This window comes from Diplotaxodon limnothrissa, linkage group LG17 (genome assembly GCF_057381915.1).
Source record: "Diplotaxodon limnothrissa isolate DT_005_m linkage group LG17, D_limnothrissa_male_GT1.1, whole genome shotgun sequence".
Lineage (NCBI taxonomy): Eukaryota > Metazoa > Chordata > Actinopteri > Cichliformes > Cichlidae > Diplotaxodon > Diplotaxodon limnothrissa.
This window is the reverse complement of record NC_140612.1, coordinates 32,007,396-32,029,985: the sequence shown is the minus strand read 5'-3', so window position 1 is coordinate 32,029,985 and position 22,590 is coordinate 32,007,396. Positions and strand designations below refer to the sequence as shown.

General features: G+C 39.3%; 1 protein-coding gene across 4 annotated transcripts in view; it reads right to left on the bottom strand.

Annotated features, from left to right (window-relative positions):
• The window catches only part of LOC146615258 (ELKS/Rab6-interacting/CAST family member 1-like), a 162,174-nt gene that overhangs the window by 18,990 nt on the left and 120,594 nt on the right, over window positions 1-22,590 (bottom strand). For all 4 annotated transcript variants that reach the window (XM_085376029.1, XM_085376026.1, XM_085376027.1 and 1 more), the window contains 2 exons: window positions 15,021-15,128; window positions 6,571-6,756 (listed from right to left, as the gene is read on the bottom strand). In XM_085376029.1, the coding sequence (XP_085232155.1) occupies window positions 6,571-6,756; window positions 15,021-15,128 (294 nt within the window). The remainder of the gene's footprint in view (window positions 1-6,570; window positions 6,757-15,020; window positions 15,129-22,590) is intronic.

The following is a 22,590-nucleotide window of genomic DNA, read 5'->3' as shown; positions in this document are numbered from 1 at the left end:
GACACAAGTTTCAGTCTTGCTGTGTATTATTTTTGGCCACCGTGTAATGAAAAATTCACACAGACGCTGAAATAAATACAATAAATGTAGTCCACTATGTAGAAAACAGGGAGTGATTTTGACAAAGCCTTCATACTTGTCAAATCTGAAAAATGCAGTCGATTGATCAAAGCAGTGATGCCAGAGGATGACACACTGAAACGCACAAGATGCGTCTAAAATCAGAACATTAAAAAACCCACAAAATGTCATATTTTGAAATAAAAGAAGCCTCTTTCTACAACTCTCTCCTTCCACCAGACAAGCGTGAATATATACACTTGATTACCCACTTCATCCTTTCATCTCTGCTTACCTCATATGCTGACCTTATTGCTCTTTAGCTTTACCACTCACTGATCCTGCCTGAAAGACTTATGAATGTCTAAGTCTGTCACCACTGGTTGGATTTGGTAAAGTATGAAACTAAGCCCACTGAAAAGAATATGTTGTCTCCCCCAGCATTTCAGCTTTAGCATAAATTAATTAGCCGAAACAATTTTCTACATTGTAGTAACGGTCACTACAGGGAGTGCAGAATTATTAGGCAAGTTGTATTTTTGAGGAATAATTTTATTATTGAACAACAACCATGTTCTCAAGGAACCCAAAAAACTCATTAATATCAAAGCTGAATGTTTTTGGAAGTAGTTTTTAGTTTGTTTTTAGTTTTAGCTATTTTAGGGGGATATCTGTGTGTGCAGGTGACTATTACTGTGCATAATTATTAGGCAACTTAACAAAAAACAAATATATACCCATTTCAATTATTTATTTTTTACCAGTGAAACCAATATAACATCTCCACATTCACAAATATACGTTTCTGACATTCAAAAACAAAGCAAAAACAAATCAGCGACCAATATAGCCACCTTTCTTTGCAAGGACACTCAAAAGCCTGCCATCCATGGGTTCTGTCAGTGTTTTGATCTGTTCACCACCACAGATGGACCACAGGTTCTCAATGGGGTTCAGATCAGGTGAACAAGGTGGCCATGTCATTAGTTTTTCTTCTTTTATACCCTTTCTTGCCAGCCACGCTGTGGAGTACTTGGACGCGTGTGATGGAGCATTGTCCTGCATGAAAATCATGTTTTTCTTGAAGGATGCAGACTTCTTCCTGTACCACTGCTTGAAGAAGGTGTCTTCCAGAAACTGGCAGTAGGACTGGGAGTTGAGCTTGACTCCATCCTCAACCCGAAAAGGCCCCACAAGCTCATCTTTGATGATACCAGCCCAAACCAGTACTCCACCTCCACCTTGCTGGCGTCTGAGTCGGCCTGGAGCTCTCTGCCCTTTACCAATCCAGCCACGGGCCCATCCATCTGGCCCATGAAGACTCACTCTCATTTCATCAGTCCATAAAACCTTAGAAAAACCAGTCTTGAGATATTTCTTGGCCCAGTCTTGACGTTTCAGCTTGTGTGTCTTGTTCAGTGGTGGTCGTCTTTCAGCCTTTCTTACCTTGGCCATGTCTCTGAGTATTGCACACCTTGTGCTTTTGGGCACTCCAGTGATGTTGCAGCTCTGAAATATGGCCAAACTGGTGGCAAGTGGCATCTTGGCAGCTGCACGCTTGACTTTTCTCAGTTCATGGGCAGTTATTTTGCGCCTTGGTTTGTCCACACGCTTCTTGCGACCCTGTTGACTATTTTGAATGAAACACTTGATTGTTCGATGATCACGCTTCAGAAGCTTTGCAATTTTGAGACTGCTGCATCCCTCTGCAAGATATCTCACTATTTTTGACTTTTCAGAGCCTGTCAAGTCCTTCTTTTGACCCATTTTGCCAAAGGAAAGGACGTTGCCTAATAATTATGCACACCTGATATAGGCTGTTGATGTCATTAGACCACATCCCTTCTCATTACAGAGATGCACATCACCTAATATGCTTAATTGGTAGTAGGCTTTCGAGCCTATACAGCTTGGAGTAAGACAACATGCATGAAGAGGATGATGTGGACAAAATACTCATTTGCCTAATAATTCTGCACTCCCTGTATAAAGCTTGATCACGAATCCCATGTTAAATTGTATCCACTGCTGTGTTCAAAGAGGATGCTTTTCTAGACCACTTACACTGGAAGGAAAAAGAAACTCAAAAATCTAGTTTCTTAGAGAACCTAATTTGTGATTTACTCGTGACCTAAAAGTCAGAATCTCTGAGCACAAAAGCGATATAAGATGTATGTTGATGAAAGCATTTTAATGCAGCTGGACATATTGGAGTTCCCATAAATTCCAAGGTATAGAAAGTATACAAACATTTAATACAAAGGGTTGCAGACTGGATTCAACCACTACACACAGAAACCCCCTAAAAGCTTGAATCAAGAGCTATTGTGCAGCTGTTTTAGTGATTTGGTTTTTCTTGTGATATTTCATGTACGGGCTTTTCTTCAGATTGTTTATGTATTTTTTGATGTCTGATAACTTTAGTGGAAACACATTTTTCTGTTTACGTTTCCTATTCCAGTGGTTTTAATACTGTTGTGTTTGCTGGTTGTGTGTTGATACTATTTTTGTAGAACTGTAGGAGTGTATTATGATTACGATTGTTGGCACGCGTCTGCTACCTTTGGCACGTTTTTTCTGCCGGTGTTTTTCATTATGTTCTGATTGGTAATGGGATCTCACCTGGCTTTTATATGCTGTGATTGTTTGTCTTAAACCTCGCTGATGATTGCTGAAACACTTCCTTCATTTTACCTGTTTTTTTTTGTGTTTTTTTACAATTTTAAATTAAATATAGTGTTTATAGATTTATAAATCGTTGTGTTCTTTCCATATTTGTATTGTGCATTTTTTGGGGATAAGCGGCACAGCAGAGTGTTAGTAAAAGTTTTGAGTTTGTGCCGCATTACAGAAGCACACAGCAAGATAGACAAACCTCCAATGGTCATTCATGATTGCTGTGCATTCATGTTAATCCATATGTGGGTGCCAGACATGTAGGTTTCCGCCTGTGAGATTTTGTCTGCATCTATGGGTTTTACATGCTATTTTAGTGTGAGCCTAATGGGTTTACAGAGTGCCAGGCATTTTAACAGAGCCAGGGAGAGGCTTGTAAAACACACACACTCACCACAAGACAGAGAAGAGAGGCTGGCACACTGGAACATGGTGGTCTGGAGGGAGTCTGTGTGCGCATTAAGAGGGTCAGCCAGGGTGATGCTGACACATGATGAAGGAAAACGAGAAACACGGGTCTGAATGAAAGACTGGCAGTGTGTGTGTGCAATTGTACATAGGCAGGGTTGGGGTCTTAAAAAAAAAAAACAACAATAAAAAAAAAAACACATGGCGCCAAGTGGTGCCTGAATATGGGTGGGTTTGCAGAAAAAGAGAGGAAGAAGAAGAAGAAAGATTCAAACTGTGATGTTGTTAATGGAAACATCCCACTAAAAATAGTATAAAAAATAACTAATGAGTACAACTGCATTTCTAAAAAAAAAAGTGGGACTCTGATTTATGAATCATTTGAACCCCATATTTATTTTAAAACAGCACAAACCAAATCTGCCAATCTGCTGTCAGTGCTAGGAGAAAGGTCGAAAGTCTGTGCATAATTTTATACCTATCCATTTAGCGGATGACCACTGTACAGAACATGTAACCCTCACATATAGACTAAAGTCCAGTGAACCCCAGCCCTGGTCTCTGCTGTACTCAGTGTGGAAACACTTTCCTCAGTACACACCAGAGCATCATTCATAACTTAAAGCTTCCAGTGACCAAACAGGGTTGGGAGTGGGTGTAATTGCTTATTCAACAGTTAGCCACACATCACTAAGGATGTCAAAGAAAGACAGGCTTTTAGGAATAAATACCCTTTGGGCTTGTCTACAGCATAAAAATAACTTAATTAACTTCTAAGGAAAGCAAGAGAACCGCAATTTAATCCAATATAAAATAAAAAAAATCTGTGGGGCTGCATGGAAAGCACAGCAGATATGAACTCTACCACACAACAGTTCACCACGCTGGACACACAGAGGAGAGTGAAACACTCAGGGCTTTTTCTCTATGAATTTAATGATGTGTCCAAGAGGCTCAAAGGAGAAGCACAGCAGTTATTGTCCATCCACAGTAAAACAGTCTTCCCACCTTTATGAGTAAAACACCCTCAAAGGGGCTCACAGTAACACTGTCACTCTTTAGCATTAAATACCACGTCCCTCTAACAGATCTGTACCTCACACATTAGTCACCATTAGTATTTTCTGAAAGAGTTGTAAACATGTTCGCGATAACAGCTGACCCACTTCTAAACACACTGATCTCCAGTGGTGGTGTACAGAGGACTCTGTCACTAGTCTAAGCCACCTCTGAGTTAACATCTATAGGGCCCTTTAGCTCAGCTTTTCATGAACTCCAGCCTCACTTCCCAGTGCAGGAATTAAAAGACATTCATGTAAAGGCTTTATTGTTTTTTTATGGAAAAATCCAAACAGGTTAAAGGAGAGCTTATTAGTTACTAAATTAGTTCTGAAAAAAGTTAATATAGCTCCTCCACCTCTCCTTTAGCTTCGTTCTGGTTGGCTGATCCACATAAACAGAAGGTTTGAGCAGCAGGTGTGTGGGCCCTCTGTGCCAAACCACAGCTGTGTGCCCGAGATGACTATATTAAGAATATCCGCTCTCTCTTTACCAACTACACATCCAGCAGTGTAAAACAGAGTGTTTATAGCAGAGTGAAGTCTAAATTGTGGCTCGCGTGGATTATGTGAAGATATACTGACCCCATTATTTGAAACTTTGGCCACATTGTTGAGCATCAACATATGTATGACAGAAAATAAGGGATAAGTACCAAAGTTCCACTTCAAGGGCAGTTACATCAGGTATTAAATTTCTTCTTCAGCTTTATGTTACATGACGATTGGTAACCTCACGTGTATATGTGATAATCACCACATATACAGCTACTTTATAATAATGCAAGGATAAGTTTGACTACAGTAAAGACAGGCACAGCGATTTTTTTTGTAACTCTATTCTAGGAGTTCATTTTGCCCCTGCAGCAAAATAACAAAAATCAAAACATTGCACCCTGCCATGAAAATGGTTAATGCGAAAAAGGAAAAAAGTCATTTGCGGTGAATTGGGTAGGTTGGTCTATTAAGCTCTTTTTTCCTCTGTTGTAGATTTGACTTGGATGTGGCCGTGAGCGCAGTTTGGTACAAATGTTTTCAATATTCTGAAAATGTTTTTATAAATATAAGTTAGGAATAAAATACTGCAGGCTACATTCAGCCTCGTTAGATAAGCTTTCACAGCTGCCCACATAATCAGTTTTAATAGACTATGTTTTTCTTTTGAAAATGTAGATCTTCAGCCACTAGACCACAGAACAGTCTGCTTTTTTTTATGAAAGCAGGCTGATGGTGAAAAATGTCCACGAAAGGCCTCCAGACCATTTCTTTGTTCATTTAATGTACCTGTGATTAAATGAGAATTTAATTTTACATATCGAAAGTTTATTTAAATTGACACCACGCAGCAGCGTTTTTGAAACACTTTGTGCTTAACGGAGACATTTCCTTGCATTAAGACACAAAAAGGGCTTTCATACAGACTGTAGAAAACTAGTCCCGCTGTACCCCAACCACACACTCTGTCACGTAGCTCTGCGAGTGTGTCTAAAGTTACGTTCTTCAATGCATACCACATGTAGCGACCATGCATTGCCTGATACGTTTTCAATATGGAGAAAAAGACAGAGAGGGAGACAGGGGAAGCCGCAGAGGGCCACAATTTTTTAAATTTAATAATATACTGTTTATATTGAATATCTGAAAACACAGCTGGTTGCCATGATAATGCAGCAACATCTAAGCAAGCAAGGTTGGCCAGTGGTTCTGTAACTTTCTCGAAGCCTCACCTTTTCTTTCGTTATCCTTGATTCCCTTCCCGTTGCTCTCCTCCCTCTCAAAGATGACAACTCTTTTGACAGTGAAATAAATATACTTCTCTACCCTCCTTACTCTGCACTGTATATGAACCAACCCTTTCCCTGCTGCCAAAAGCTTGAAACGGAGTTTACTCCCAGTAAAATAAAATGTCTGAAACGGTTTTTGTTCCGCAGCCAGGCGCTTGTCGTCAGGTGACCTGCTGGAGTAAATCTTTTCAATAATGTCAAAAACAGCGCCAAAAACCTGCCAGGCAAGCCCAAGTGTGTGCCCCTACTCCTACATGCAAACACACACACACACACACATCTGCACACTCACAGCAAGAACAAGCATGCAACCTCGTGCATGTCAACACATACAGCATGTAAAGGCAAGCACACAAACACACACAGTGGAGAGTTTTAAAGAATTAATAAATGAGGAGCGACTAAATATTATCGCTTTTTTTCCCTCCACGCTTCTCAAAAATAGAACACGCTCTCGCTCTTTTTTCCCCCTTTTTCTTACACACACAAACACTTTTTTTGAACCGCAGGAATGACTGATGTCGTTGCATTTCATTTTTTCCTTCCTCTCATCTCTCACTCAGAACACACCCAGGAGTCCTCACCTGTTCCTGCGTCATGCTGTGCAGCTGCGTATGCCAGGAGGCGGAGTCAGAGCGGTGATAGGCGGGGGGCGGGGCAAAATCTTGCAATATGATTGGGTCTCGCTCCTGACACAGTGAGGTCAGGTGACTGATGTACAGCTTCAGCTTACTGCGATTCTGATTAAGATCCAGGAGAGGAGAAAGAATCTGAAGGAGGAAAACAGAAAATGTATTCTTTTATGTGTTTACTGTATGAAAAATAGCAAAACAAAAAACATGAACGATAATAATAACGATTTTGCAAGAATACTAGGCCAGATGGACATGCAGTGATGGGCAAATGTAAGATGAGTAAGACAAAGAAAATGAAGCAGAGGCACACTGAGAGAAAGCCAGAGAAAGCGCTTCTAATAATGAGGATCAGTGCACTGTTTTTAATTGCATACTGTCACAGCTGTAGCTGAGACTGAAAGAAGACCCTCATGGGCAGTTTTCAGCCGAGAAAACCATTTAAAGTAGTTCATTTAAAGAAAAACAATGTGCTCAGTTTCCACAAACACTGCACCTACAGCAGCTGATCCACTGTGAGCACCAAGGTTATTGTAGTTTATGGAAACAAAACTAAAAACTAAACATAAAAAAAATCCAATTAACTGAAATAATCTCATGAATTGAAAAAAGTAATCAAATCAAATAAAAATACCAGTGATATATGCATAGTTTAAGTATTTGTTAGCTTGGTAAAAGTCTTCTTACAGCTTGCCTGATGAGGCACTGATGGATGTGTAATTGAGACTGCTTTCAAAAAGTTAATGCACACACATTCCCCTGATGATGCGGTGCTTCTTTCAGCAGTTTCTAGTAAAGTACAGCTTAACAATTTGCACATATAAGACACAATCCCCCAGCAGAGAACCTATAATATGCTTAAAACATGTTCAGCATAGTTACCATGGTGATTTAGCCAGGTAAAAAAAGAGAGCTGCTCTTTTCTGACAAGAGTTTTAAGGGTTTTTTTTGAGCCTGGCACAAAAACACAAAAAAGCCTGGCTATGTTGAACTTGATTTATAGCACACCTCTTCTCAAATCACTTCCCTACAAATCAGTTGTTTTTATTTTTTGTAGCTGTTTTTTTCACAAAACTGAAATTTTAACACTGGAAAATTGTTTTTACAGGGTCAAAAAACAAACAGATTTCATAGAATAGACTAGAATAGCCCTTTATTGTCACTGTACATGTACAACTGTGCCGGAATAAAATATAAATAGTAGACAGGAGGAATGAATAGCAAACAGGAGAAATATATACCAAAACTCAAAGGCACACAAGTTGCAAAGTGCTTGGAAGTAGTAGGAGTTCAAATAAATTGCAAACAAGAAAATATAATTTAATATAATATAATTGAAAATATGATTTCAGACACCACAGACTGTATGTTTAGGGCAAAGTTTACCTCGGTGTAAAGTAAAATTAGTTTTGGCTAATTCAGACATTTAGATTAATGAAAGACGAATTAATTAATGGAAAAATAGACAGAGGAAAGAGGTGAACATATATATAAAAACATATTTTGTTGGTAGACTGTCATGCTCACGAGTAAACAGAATACTGGAAGAACATATTAATCCCCACCAATCCACAGGTAATGGCTATTATGAACTCAGAAGTAGAAAGCCGATTTTCTTTAAAAAGCATCATTTCTTGTTGAACGTCTGACTATATAAGTGCAGATGAGCAAAACAGATACATGCATTCTGGGCGCATGACATGAGACCTCCCAGGGCACACACACACACGCGCGCGCGCGCGCACACACAGAGATAAGGCGTGCTGACACACACTGTTCTCCTTGGGGAATACTACGATTTAAGTGCAGAGGAAGCATTTTAAGAGGGCTGTTAGTGTGTGTGTGGGTAAAGTATATTTAATCCCAGCAGCGTCTGTCCACACTCTGCGAGCTGTGCTCATCGTCACTCAGCATACCCACACACAAACACAACCCATGTGTTTCATTGACAGGATCCTCAGCGCAGTAACATCTTTCTCTCTAAACTCTTCCTCCACTTTTTAACCTCGTCACGTCTTCACTTCTTACACACAAGAACTACAAATATCGATGTGAATTTGCCTCAGGTTTGGGGTTTGATTATATACATTCATTTTACACAGAATGTTATTTGGTGAAGTCGGTGAACATCAATAAATAAATGATGATATGACATCATCAGATAAATATAGCAGGAAAAATAATAATTGTTTGTGTGTTGCCAAACACTTCATTTACATTTTTTTTATATTTTTCTCAATTTGATCTTGTGTCACTTAATTTTTATTTTGCATATTATTTATTTTTATTTTTCTCTGCTTGTCTGTGTGTGTGTGTGTCTATCCCAGATACTCAAAGTTCTTAAAACAACTGGCAACACGGTGTCAGCCATCACTGGCTAGGGTGAAACTGGTCACAGAGAGGTACATGGTGCTACGCCAAAAACCTCCTTGTGCCTGCTTGGGTCACTTGTGAATTGTTGAAGTCGACCTTAGTTTTCATGGACGATGCCCACCTATCTCCAAACGCTCCCCAACTAGTTGTTGAGCGATAATGAAAGTTGAAAATGTGTGACACAAACTGAATGCAGAGACCATTCATCTTTAAAATAAAAGTTGTGCCTTTTGAAACACGTTGGCAGCAGCAGCAGGAATGCACAACTTTACTGAGGCCTTAATTGTAATGGTACAGCGAGAGTCATTGCAGTGTAATCTTGTTCTGGTTTCTTCATTTTCTTTTGCCGTTGCTTTACTGTTTGTAGATTCCCCAGGCAGCAAGCTGTAAGGAAAACCTGTATTTTCTCTGCAACATGCAGGCTTAGTCAAGTCTAGACTTTACTTGTGCTCCATGTCTCTGTGTCTTGTTCCATTTTTTATTGCTGAAAAGTTGTCCATCACCCTGGTGTTACAGCAATGTACAATTGAGTATACTCAAACTGCTATACCCCCACCCATTTAAAGCTTCATCTTGTACCAGGCAGTACATCTGCTACATTGTCCATTTGGTTATATCTCCCAGTAGTAGTCAACATTATTGTCTGAGTTAAGATTATCTTGGTTTTGATTGTAGAATTGATAATCTGTTTCCTTTCCCGCCTTTTGTTGTTCACCTCCAAGGTTGCTTTAACCCCTGCCCTGTTTAGTCCGTTAACTCTGGTTTGTTTTTCCTCTTGGTGCAATTCATCTGTGCAGATATGAACATGATAATCGCACTAGGGCCAAAACCAAATCAACTGCACCAAGACCCTTTGGAGGAGGCCTGGTTCCAAATGAACTCCAGAGTAGTTTGTTTATGGTGAGAATGTGCCCTTGATCTGACCCAGCTATTGGGTCTAAATTGTAAGTTTGTGCCAAATGCACATTCTGGGTTGTAGCAGAGTACAATAAATGTACAGAGAATACAAACTTTGAAAATTATTAGGAATAAATTCTCCATGTTTTCCAGCTTGAGCTACCGAGCACCTTTGCGTCAGCATTGGAGTACAGCTTTAAGCAGTCGCTTACCTGTTGCCTACTTGTCCTAGTCACTTTTAGCATGTTTTCTAACTATAAAATACTTACTTGGTTATCACTTAAACACTGACAAAAACATAATTTAATTGCTCTGGCATTTGAGAATCCTTTTGAGGTTAAGTTCATCAAAAGTAGATTGGATGGAGGGATTTTGTGAAAAAAAATTGTACTCCATTCTTTAGTGGCATTGACGCAACAATGAAAAGTGACAGTACATCAGAGGAGCTGTCACTTGTGATTTTGAGTCTTCCCTGATTTGCTGCACAAACAACTGACAGAAAAAGTCTCAGCAATTTTGTGTTTTTCCAGTGAATCGCCAATACTCACCAGCAGCTAAACCTAACCCTAACACACACAAACACATAAAATATACACTTTTAAATGTGTGGTAGCACAAGTCAGCGCAACACACTCATACACACGCAGACACAAATAGGTTCCGACACAGAAAAACATACATACACACACTCACACTCATTCATGGTGGTTATCAGCTTTGTAAATGGCTCCAGTTACAGTATTTTCCAGGGAGGACCTGCCAGTAGGTTACAGTCCATTACAAAATACATTACTGAACATTTCCCTCTGGAGGAGAAAGGGAGGTAGACCGAGAAGGAAAGAGAGGGAACGACAACATTTGGAGTTAAAAGGCTGAAGAGATTCTACACATTCGGCATTTCAAGCCCTCTTTCTTTGGCTCTGAGTTATATTTGCTGATGGCAGATGTGCAGTGAGGCCGTTATCTCTCCCAGACTAATGTGTAATATGGCAATATCTGAAGAAAATTCTCCAAATTTGGCTTTACTGCTCTACAAACATACTTAACATATTTGTAACAGCTGTCCTCTCACACTTTGTAATTCATACTATTCTGTCAGAAAGCTTAAAAAAAAAAATCACTGTCCACACTTTCCAGACCTGCAGTGGAGCTCTGCGGATCAAATACAAGACGAATGAGAAACAGACACGAAGAATGGAAGGAATGACGGCGATATTAGGAAGACATTAGGAGAGAAATAACACGAGTTGTTTCCTTTTCTTTAAGTTCTATTATAAGAAAAATGGAGGAGGAATTATGGGATAAAATACGAACAGGAACACAGACCACTGAAAGTATTCGCAAGACTTTCATTAAGGTATACATGTTTTTCTAACAATCCCAAAGGAGAAATAACTTTATACAGCACTGTGAGTCAGTGTGTGTGTGTTTGTGCTTCTTTATTAGAGTCCCCTGCCTGCCTACCAGATTCTTACTGTTCTATGAAAGAACTCCATAGAGAGACATTCAGCTAGCCTCACTGATGGGATGTATTAAAAAAAAACCTCTATGGCCACATTATATGGTGAAATCAAGACTTTTCTTCCTCCGCAGAACCCTCTGAGACAAATACACACCAGCAAAAATGCACATATTTGTCCAGCATCAGCATCAGTAGTGGGTGTAGGCTTTCACTGCTCTGTAAGTGCTATCTCAGTGACCCAACCGATGAAGTCTTGGCTAGTAGATGATCTCTTAAACTGCCAAGCAAATGTATCATCCGGTTGTAAAACTGCTCGTCAGTTTGTTGCAGAGCTAAGACAGAGAGACCGACAACCATTCACTCCTACATGTCTTTGGACTGTAGGGGGAAGCCAGAGTACCCAGACAGAACCCATGCAGACAGGGGGGAATATGCAAACACTATACAAAAGGCTGCACAGCATTAGTGTTTGCCTCACATTAAGGTTCTGGGTTTGAATCCGCTGGTCGTCCGCGGGTGTTCATTGTGGAGCTTGGATCTTCTGTATTCGTATTTCACTGGTTTATTTCCAACAATATTTTCACGGACCGGCCTTTAAGGTGTTGTGGATAAATACAACAAAATAAAACCAGCACCGGTACCAGAAAAAAATAAGATTTATTCATAACACACGGGAAAAGACCCAGGTAACCCGAGTTAATGCTAAAAACCAATAAAAACCCTGAAAACCATAAATTTCACACCCGAACCTCAACTCTCGTGGCCCAGTACCAAACGACTCACGGACTGGGTCGTGGCCCAGTCCGTGGCCCAGCGGTTGGGGACCGCTGTTGTAACTGGATTAATTTGAGGGTTTTGGGCTTGTGAGATGGGGGGAAAAAATGGCAAGACGTGTGAAAAACTGTTTTGTTTGATAAGGAAAACAAGAACACTCACAGAGCACAACTCTCCCCGAAGAGCGTGACCATTTCACCAAAATGAAATCATCTCGGGCTGTTCTGGTATCTACCATCACACAAAATCTGAACATGATGTCTTTAAAACTGTGGATGCTAGATTGTTAACCAACAGCCAAACAAGCTGAACCAATTACATGTTTAGACTGTATTGTCAAACTGTTTAATCCACCTTACAAAAAAACATCTCAGGAATAAGTAATGTAAATGTAATATCACTTTCACTTCCATAGAAATGGTGACAGATTTTAAAACACATTAAAAAACTCTGAAAAAGACACTTGCTAATTTATAAAATGTACATTTTCTACTATTTTTTGTGTAGTTATGCATCTAATAAATCTGAAAGCTATTTGAAAAAGCAAAATACCATGAAGTGGCCTTGACAATGCCTGATGTGTCTTAAGAGTGCTCCCCTGTGTTTCTGTGCAGCAGCAGTTGTCTCTGAAGCATTTCATTGTCCAGCTGCAGCACAAAATCCCCTCACAGAATACACACAATCACTCACTGTGCGGATGAAATGTGCTATGGCAAATTACCAATCTTACACACCAAGAGAGTGTGTTTTCATGTGGCTATGTAAATACAGAGAGGTGGAAACAGAAAGAAAAGGAGATAGAGTATAAGCTGTGTGTGTGCTGCCTCTCTCAGCAGGGAGGTGCTACCGCTAATTAATAACCAGGGTCAAACTTAGATCCAATGGTGAACCTTTGGGCTTTTAGCATCCCAATGGGAAATCCATCTGGAGCAGCTGAGCTGCACTAAAAGCAGCATGTGCAGCTCATATGTGGTGCCGTCTCTGCACTGTGGTCTTAGTAGATCCAACCGTTTGGATGCCTTTGTCATGGTCCTGGGTCGTGTGACCCAGTGTGTTATGCTTAACCTATTTTGATGTTTATTGTTTGCTTAGGTTCTTTAAGGTAGTCCAGCCCTTTTTGTAATTATGTCACCCTTGCATTACGTCTCCCTTGCCCTTCGTGTGTTTATGTCTGTGTGTCTTGTACTGTCAAGTTCATGCTGTCAGTTATGTCACCTCCCCCTGTACTACGTCTCCCCGGTTCATGTCTCATGTTTCCTGTTTTACTTTGAAGGCCTGCATTCACTGTCTGTGTATTCAGCTCACTCCTCCTGTCCTGTCGTTAAGTTCATGTGTGTCAGCTGCGTTCCCATGTGTGGCCACTTCCCCTGATCATCCCTCATGTGTATTTAGTCTCTGTGTTTCTTACAGTCTGTGTCGCGTCGTCTGTGTTATCTCCCCTACCCCTTGTCATAGTTTCCCAGCCTTAACTAGTCCTAGTTTGTACTTTGTTTAGCCATAGTTTTCCCAGTCTATGTTCAGGTTTTCCCTCAGTTGCTTTGCTGCCTTGTTCCTTAAGTTTTCGGCCCTAAATAAAGGCTCGCCTTCTGTTAAGTCCGGTTTTTGTGTCCTCACCTCTGTTTGCTCTTGGGTCCTCCACTCACTCCACACGGTCTGCCCCGGTGGCCCGTGACAGCCTTTTAATAACCACTAAACTTAGAAGAGCCTTTTAACCATTAATTGCTTAAAATGTGTAAAAATTTCCAATTCACTTGTTTCAAGAGTTTAATGGGAACAAGTGACTTTGCCAGTTTGGCGTTGAAACCTGAACACTTGCACTACTCAATGCTCAGGTTTCTTTCTTTTTTCTTAAGAAAGACTGCTCTACATTAGACGTATTGTGGTTGGGTGTCTTTTGTTCTTTCTTGAGTTGAATCTTGTTACGCATCTACAATTAATGACCTTTGGGCTTTTGAAATACTGGAAAGCCCCTATTGTATGATTAAAAAAACAACACAGGAGCAAGGTCAAAGGAAAAACCTTCTTTTCATCATTTCTGACAGAAGAAATATACTTTTTACATAGCAGTTTAGCAAAGGTGCACATTTCCAACACTACATCACACATTTCAGTTGATTTGAATAAGAATATGGTCTCAGTTGGCATATGATTGACACATGAAGCTTACAATATCAAACCAAAGGCAAGACCCAAGTAGACTTGGGGAACAAGGGAATCATCCAAAAGATTAATGAAGGTTGAAATAATGAAATCATGGGTATAAAAATGCACAGGGAAAAAAATAAATCATAAAAAAGAGTTCAGAGAATGCCAACTGGAAGAAATCCTTATCATGAGAGGATGAAATTATATTTAAGGATGAGAAATTGAACAAATGAAGCACAATTCAAGATTTGATGGCTGAAGGGAAAAGGAAAGGAAAGATGAATCACAGAATAAAAGATGCATTTCAAGATTGGATTTCAATGTTAGAAAGAATGGAGGAAAACTGAATAAATAAAAAATGATATGAGGCCACAAATAAAGTGAAATGACAGACAATGATGCCAGAATGAGATCACAAAGTCACGGATGAAACTAAAGAAAAGGAAGACGAATGAAACGATGGCCATGATCAAATCCAGACAGAGAAGACGCTCACCCTTCTGTACACAATGATGGACTGAGGGTGAGGAAGAAGGCATGTGATTGGCTAGGCCCAAATGCCCTCCTCATCGTCCTATCGGTTAGTTCAGTCCAGCCGCAGCGTGAGTTCAGAAACAGGAAGTTAGTTTAGCAAAAATAGCCCAGAAATGGCAATATGACTTGCTGGAAAGTCTTTCATTCAAATATTATTAAAGAAAATAAAGATTTCACTGGTTTGGCCAATGCACACCGTCCGGGGCAGTTATCTTACCTGGTCTGGGGAGGGTTTGTGATTGTTGGGCTGCTCTGAGTTTGGGGATGAAACCTTCAAATGATCATCCTCATAGTTGTCCGCCATCAGCTTCATCCTGTTCTGCGTCTGCAGAGACAAAAATAATATATCTCATTAGAAACACGTTTTTGTTTTTAGGTGGAATTTAGCACGATCATCATTATGACATTCGTGTTTTAGACGGAGCATAAACCAGTGTGTGTACGTGTGCGCGTGAAGTTAATTTGGAGAGAAGTAGATTTTTGAGTGAGTGCCATGAGCTTTGCCTGAAAAAGTGTGCATATGTGTGTGTTTTTGTGCGCAAGAGGAAAACAGTAACAGAGGGCTTCCCAACTGTCCATTTGTATTTGAGTTTCAAGAACTGGGTTGGTTCATCTTGCACATTTCAGACTGCAAACACACACAACCATCATGAAACCTGTTGTGTAGCTTGTTAACCGGCGCAGAAAAATAACAGGCTTGTTAAGTTGCCACTTGAGGGGAGATCCATAAAGACTTAGACAAATATTAGACTGTACACATACAAAGGCCTCCAAAACACTTTCATCTCCTCCTCCTCCGTATCTTTCTTTCCTCCATTCTCATTTCTCCTGTCTTTTCTCTGCAACCATCTTTTTGCTCCTCGGATTACTGTCACATTCCCCCCCCCCCCCCCCCCCACTTTTCGTCTTCTCTCCTCGTCTTGCTGCTCCATCTGTTTCACATGTTATAGTTATACTTCAGGTTTTACAGTAGGCCTGCAAAGTGTGAGGGGTGAGAGATGAAAAGCAAGAGATGGAGTCAGTATAAATCTGTAAGTCTTGTATACTCTAAATCTCCTTAGCCTCACACTGAGCCCTGCAAGGAACAGGAGCTTAAGCAGGACAGACTGAGGTTTTGTGTGTGTGTGTATGTATATATATATATATATGTATGTATATATATATATATATATATATATATATATATATATATATATATATATATATATATATATATATATATATATATATATATATATATATATATATATATATATATATATATATATGTGTGTGTGTGTGTGTGTGTGTGTGTGTGTGTGTGTGTGTGTGTTTGACAAAAAGTAAAAAAAAATTTTTTTATATGCATTTGTTTGAAAGCTAAATGAAAGACTGCACTTTTAGGAGTGTGCATGTGAGCAAAACGATCACGCGTCTGACAGTGTGTTACACTTGGTGAGTATCTGGACCTGCACAAACGAGCCCATGCCGCACTTAAAAACACCTATAAAGCAAACTCGCAGAGCAGACAGTTTATCTGCACACCACACAAGTTTGAAGATAAACACGCGCAGAGCTGTAAAGTCACCTTTATTAGTATCTGACCGCAACTTCCACCTGCCCTCCCCCGCAACCGTCCTTACACAGATTTTTTTTTCTTTATGCTGTTGTTGTAACATATGGAAAGTTCATATGCACCAGACACTGGCTTGGGAAACGCAAATTTAATGAAATTAAAAGAGCAAGTAAGACTTGGTCCAGACTGTACAATACACACACACGTGATAGTTGCCTGCAAAAATATATAAATACATATATCACTGCCACTTCACTTTATGTACATATGTAAAATTGTGTATTTTTTTATTTGTACACTATTGTTTTTCTCTTTTATTTATTCCAATTATTATCTCTAATTCACTTTTTCTTGCTGACCCTTGTGTTGCTGTAACGTGTGAATTTCCCCAGTGTGGGATTAATAAAGCCGGTGTCTTTGTTTGTTTCTATGTTCTTCTGAATGACCATCTTAGGTAAGCATCTCTTTAGTGGACTGTGTCACACTGAAAGATGGAGGAAGAGGTCTCGTGTGTGGAGTCTTACGGTTAATTTCTAGAAATATGCCTACATGACTTATGCCAGGAGTTTGCCTCAAAGATGAAAATAGATAATAATAACCCAAAACCCCAGGTTCATATGGAACACGAACATAAAGCTGAACAGACAGATGTGCCTCTGTCCTTAGGAAAGTTTATTACATAAAGGTTAAGAGATCGTAAGTAAACATACATTAAAAACATTTGCTCCAACACTTGCAAAAAAGGCTCTGGGATCTGGAAAGCAAGAAACAAAAAGGAGGAAAGACAGTTAAGAAGAGGATAAGCTGTGTCAAGAGGGTGCCTGATTTCTGATCTCTTTAGTATCTTCTGTCCTACCTTTCTGTAAAAACACTTTATCTGTGTCCTGTCCTCTTTCTCCTCATCCTAGAGCTTTCTGTATCAAAATAATCCCCAGTTCCTCCCACTCTTCCTGTCTTCATTGCTCACCTCTGTCATACATAATACTTTTGAAGATTAAGTCTTTTTACCCAAATACCTAACGCACTCCTTTCTGTAGTTATCGAAGCTCACTTTTTTAAGTGTCTTCTTCCCATCTATAAACATAGTATTTCATTTTTCCCTGCTTCATTCTCTCATTTTGAGCTCCATAACTTGATTTTATCTGTGGCCAATTCCAGCTTCTGTTTGTTTCCTTCCTTCTGCTTGCAACATGTCCTCTTTCTCTCTTCTTGTTTTCATGTCTAGTCCACTATTTCGAGTTCATTTTGTTTATTTATTTATTGTTTATTTCTTGAAGAGCCACTTGAGGCTGGCTCCAAAACCAAGTCAATCCCAATAGATTGACTTTGGCACCTTAAATACTGATATTAAATGCTGCAGAAATAAACATGTTTACAGGTTGCTACAAAATGAATTTGGTCTTTTAAGATAAGCAAAAGTCTTTGTTCTTTTTTAATCGCAATTTAAGGCATGAAGTGGATCACCTGAGAATATTTGTGCCTTTTGGCACATTATTAATGCAATAATATGACAAATAGTATGAGTTACAGTGTGGTTAATTGAACAATCAGCCCCATCCTATTACATTCGTACCTTACTTATTTACATCGATACTCATAAGCAAGTCTTCATGTCTATGTGAAGCAGCTTTTCTAATTAATCTAAAAGTGCAGTTCTGCCGTCTCGTCCAATTGTGGTAATTTTGTTTCTAAAAGCTTTTAAAAATGACTATGGCCAAAATTCTAAAAAGAAGAGATTTTTACTAAAGACTAATAAAAATGTCTTTAAATGATGGAAAATCTAGAGAGCAACATGCAAGAGGAAAAAAAAAATCCTAAAAATGAAGTTGATGCAAATCGGTGAGGTGGAAAGACAAAGAAGAAAGTATGGCTGAAGAAGTGTCCTCATTTTCCACTTTGGCCTTTCTTTACATTTCTCCTCTTTCGCTAACTGTCAGGAATGCTGACTTCAGCTCATTTGTTCTTGTGCCAACTCTCTTTCTCACTTAATCTAATCATCACACCATTATTTCACTCCTCCTCCCTCAAGCTTCTCTACGTCTTCTTCCCTCCCCTCCGCTTCTCCCCCACACATCCTTCATACAGCTCGGCTGTAACTCGCTAACAATCGAAAGAATGAGAAACAAATGAAAACGAGGTGAAGTGAGGGGGTGGGGGGGCTGCTGAGCCACGCTTGGAAGAAAATTATTTCATTACGATAACGCTCTGGGGAACATTACATGAGATTATTGTTTCGCCTTTCTCTCCGGTGGCAATAGAAGCGCCTTTGTAGATATCTGTGCAATTATCAACAATGAAAAGTTGCTGAGTCATGGTTTGACAAGAACTATTTCATCATGATAAGAAATTAGATTACTCTTAACCCATTTTATATCAAGAAAAGAAAATTGTTAATAAGTGGAAAAATACAAATGATAATGAATCGTGTTTGAGCTGAGTGCTGTGGAGATTATTTCATTGCAGTAAGTCTCGGCGGTGTTATAAATTTGATTAGATCCACATTTTTTCACTTGCCAGTAACACGGGAGGTCATCATAACTACAAACAAGAAGTGATGAAGAGTTTAGTGGGAAAACAAAGCATGAACACTATGAACTGTGATTCAGAAAAGAAGAACAGGGGCGTTATAGTATTAAAGATGTTTTTAGTTCACAAATAAAATGGAGATAATTTAATTTGCAAAACCAAAATAGGAAATCTAGAATGTCAGGACATATGTTCTAAGAATGCAAATATTTGTTGTGTAAAAAATAATTTATGTAAAGATTTAAAGATTAAAGATTTATTTAAATATGTTTTGACCCTTTATGGACCACATTATGGATGCGGACAGATCTCATTCAGGTCTGCTGGAAATACAATATCATCACACGAAGAGCCAAAAGTCTTAAAAATGTCCATATTACAGCCATAGAGGTTTGGACCGAGGACCATAGCCACACATACATCCCTGACCTGTAACTGTTAAACATGTGTCTGCTAAAGGAGAGATCCTGCTAATTCCTCACCTCCACCCTCTTCTTTCTATTGTAACATTTCATAAAATATTACAAATATTATTTTTTCTTTGCTTTTGAAATTGAGTGCGTGGCACAGATGGAGTTCACAAAGAAACCAAGTACACTGCAAGATAATATGACAGTGACTTGTCAAGGTAGCCACACCAACTGCTTTTTCCTTAATTTGTTACAAGCTGGACCATAATTTACAAAATGAACACTATGGTGTGTTGGATAAGACCTCAAACTAGCAACTAAAGCCATAAATGATAAATGGACTGATTCTTATACAACAGCTTTCTACTCCAGCACCCAAAGCATTTTATACTACATGTCTCTTTCACACAAGCACTTTTTTCTTGTGTACTTCCTTTTCCTGTACTGTGGGATTCTGTATCTTGCCCAAGGATACTTTGGGACATGGACTGGAGCAATCATGGATCAAATCAACAACCTTGCAATTACCAGATGAAATGATTTACCTTCTGACCCACAGCCATCCCAGATAAAAAAAAAAAAAAAGTATGCCTATGGAGGTCAAAAATGAGGTGAGAAGCATGGTAACTTTTTACTTTTACATGTTAGATTCAGTCTACGGTATAAATGTGGTCACTACTGGCTTTGGAAAATCAAGATGGTGACAGCCGTAAAATGCAAAGTAGAGCCTCCAAAGATGTGATGTTAAACCAAAGGCTGACTGCATCTTTCATATACACTCTATGCATTTAACACATAATATGTGTCAGGAAAAATCAGTTGTTAATATTTGAAATACACTGCACAGTCCAGGATCCATGAATACCAGTGATTTGCTGTAAATTCATCAGAAATTTACCATTGCATTGGATTTCTCACATTGGCACAGGTGGATTTTGTGCTAGGCAGGCAAGACCAATCCAGTTGTATCATATATTTGGGTTGTCACATGCACTTACGGCAGGTATGTTGAGAAATGTTTAGGGCTTCAGCAGATGTGTGAAAACTGCTTTAGAGGGAAGAGGAAGGAGACTGTGGGATACACAGGAGAGTGAAGAGAGCTGAAGTTACCTTGATCTACAGCCTCCTGCAGCTGGGGGTCAAAGGTTAACATGCAGGAAAAGCTTTCAGGGACACAGGTGCGTTTTAACGTATGCAGCATAAGCGCAACAAATACAAATCTTCTTTGCTTGTATTCACTGGTTTATTAGTCTGTTCTGACTAAATGTGCTTACAATCGCCATATCATTAGTACACAGCATTAATACCTTGCAATGGATTAACTGAAATAGTTTCAATTCATAATAAATCTCATAATAGATAGGGTACGATCAATTCTACATGCCTGTTACTACACAAACAGCTCCATGGCACGAGAAATGTAATTCTCTGAATTTAACCTGCTCTGTAGTGGGGTCTGACAGCTCTGCGGCATAGGTTACTGTGCTGTGTGAAACCCAAATTCAGACCAGACTGGAAACAGTATTTAAGCACTCCATCAAAAAACACCCCAACTCTGACCTGTGACTCACTGAAGAGTGGTCGTCGTCAAAAAACAAACTTCAAAAACTTTTCAAACAACTTTTCTAACACACGCATAAGTGAACAGCATTCATAAAACTGCAAACCCAGAGTATTAACCCAAAGTTAGCTTGCTAACTGAAACACTACCTGCCACATGAGGCCTTACGACAAACAGAGTTTACTCTTCATCAAAAAACTCAGTTTTAATTTTATGCTATCACTCTGCCTCTGTCCACTTGTCAGTTAATTTATAAGCATCTAAAAGTCGATCCGTGACACAAGAAAATGCTACATAAGCCTCAGCTTACTTGATAACATTGCAAACAGATGCATGTGTACACACAGGAATACTGAGGAAGTCTCCGCTGTGATCCATCACTGGAGACTGAACATTATGGCTCTACAGAGAGAATGGGAGCGAGAGAGAGAGTGAGAGACTTGGAGCTGTGCAAAACGTTACACACCCTTGCATGCATGCGCACACTCATAGCTGCAGACAGTTGAGTCTCTGTGTTGTCAGTAACCACCTTTGAGACCCTGAAGTGTCATAAATGACTTCAAATAGAACGCGGAGACGGAGACGAGATGGAGGGATGAGGAAGGAAAAAAGAGAGAGGGTGAGGACTGTTACTCTGACTTCATTTGACACTACTTTCTAACACCTTGCACTTCTCTCTTAAACATCTATTCAAACACTGTGGCGTGCAAATGTTGCTTTTCTTTTGCATAGCCAATGCTTGTCTTTTTGAAACCTCGGAGCTTCCATACATTAAGTCAACTTTTGGCAACATTGAACACGAAAGTCTTGTGATAGCATTTGTATTCTAGGGGTCTTTATGACAAGTTAATCTGAACCATGGGGTTTTAAAGTGAGTGTAAAGCTCTACGATTTTTGCTTAGTTATGATTTACCATGTGTCGTTATCATATCTGTATGCCTGGTGTGCACTGTGCTTACGAGATTGCTGATTACACACAGAGTATGCTTAGATAATACATTTTTATATGATCTAAGCGAGTTTAACAGACTGTTCCACCAGTGAAAGTTACATTTCGTGCAACTATCAAATTTAAAAAAAAAAAACTTGGATGGTATTTCTGTAGGGTTCCTTTGTCTGGGATGTATTGGCAGTAATTGAGCAAAACATAAAATGGAAAACCTGGTTGGATAGTGCAACAGATAACAAAGGTCAAAGGTCAAATAAAAAAAAAAAAGTAAAATGTAGAAAAACAGTGCAAAAAGAAAGGGAAGGAGAAAAGTTAGAAAGGGATTCCCTGTACAGTAATTTTCCTGTTTTTTCACACTTGCGTGTATAATTTAACAGCTGAATTTTGTTAAGATCAGTCCTGGGGTTGTTATTATGTATAATGTATGAAACGTAACACCTTTAGTATTTGAGTTCTTCCACAAAGCTGACAGCAAAGTTGGTGAAAACTAATCCCAAATGTACTTGACAGAAAACATCTGTTCGGCTGTAATTATGAACGGGCTTGTGAATGATGCTACAAACCTGACAGTTAAGCCTGACAGTCTCTGCTTTTATTAGCTGCTAAAAATCAAGCTTTGGCTATGATAGAAGTAGACTCATCTTGAGCATCATAACTCTCTGTTTGGGGTTATTTGCTACAAGTTCCTTTGTCAACGTGAAGCATGTTTTCTATCGATTTGGACTCCACACTTTGTTGCCCCTGGTCTCTGCTCATATTTGTGATATTCATGGACAGTATCTCATG